Source organism: Glossina fuscipes, unplaced genomic scaffold (genome assembly GCF_014805625.2).
Source record: "Glossina fuscipes isolate IAEA_lab_2018 unplaced genomic scaffold, Yale_Gfus_2 150, whole genome shotgun sequence".
Classification (NCBI taxonomy): Eukaryota; Metazoa; Arthropoda; class Insecta; order Diptera; family Glossinidae; genus Glossina; species Glossina fuscipes.
Window position 1 is genome coordinate 1,369,369 of NW_023998493.1, and position 837 is coordinate 1,370,205.

General features: G+C 35.0%; 1 protein-coding gene across 1 annotated transcript in view; it reads left to right on the forward strand.

Annotated features, from left to right (window-relative positions):
* The first annotated feature begins 511 nt into the window (after positions 1-511).
* LOC119641443 (cAMP-regulated phosphoprotein 19-like) overlaps positions 512-837 on the forward strand; it is an 865-nt gene continuing 539 nt past the window's right edge. The window contains exon 1 of the mRNA XM_038040133.1: positions 512-821. Within this exon, the coding sequence (XP_037896061.1) occupies positions 512-821 (310 nt within the window). The remainder of the gene's footprint in view (positions 822-837) is intronic.

Below are 837 nucleotides of genomic sequence, written 5' to 3' on the forward strand. Positions count from 1 at the left end.
AAAAGTCTTTTAAGTTTATTGAAAGGTGAAAGAATATCAAAGGTGCAAGTTTTGGAGGCTTTTCGTTTGGTTGAAAATGCTCCAAACTTTAGGGAACTTTAATTCATAGAAGAAAATCCGAAAATGATTCGTTTGAAAAGCCGAGATGTAAAATAGCACAAGAAAATTAATTCGAAGCACGAGAGAGATAATATTGATTCCAGTTACGTGGCGGACGTCATAACACGTAAAATATTTATATTTATATGCGTAACGTTTACAATCAAGCCATCTGTTACCTTTATTAAGATTCAAAGAAAGAACTTCGTGCTCATATTGCACCTCTTTTTTCTCAACTCTGCAAGTCATCTGTTGTTGATTTGCTGACTCACAAAAGAAGAAGAAGAAACATTCAATCAATCATTCAAATTATAAATTTGGAGAAAATTTGCGTGGACCTGATAACAAATTAATCAAGAAACAATTTTAAAAAAGCTTTATTGGTTTACGTGTGTATACTTTTCGAAAAACGATGAACTGTTCGGAAGCAAGTGGTAATCAGCCGTCAGTAGTTCAAGAGGAAATGACCGAAACTACAGAACTGAAAGAAGAGAAACTAAAATCAAAGTATCCGATAGACTTGGGAAGTTCTTCGGGCAACACAGCATTCTTGCAGAAACGCTTCCAGAAGGGGCAAAAATTTTTTGACTCTGGTGACTACCAAATGGCTAAGCAAAAATGTGACGATACGAAGCAAACCTTTGCGAATGATATTACCACTGGACAGCTAATACCTACACCTGAAACCGTTCCTGTTCGAAAAACTTCGATTATACAATTTCGTAATAAATTTCAAAC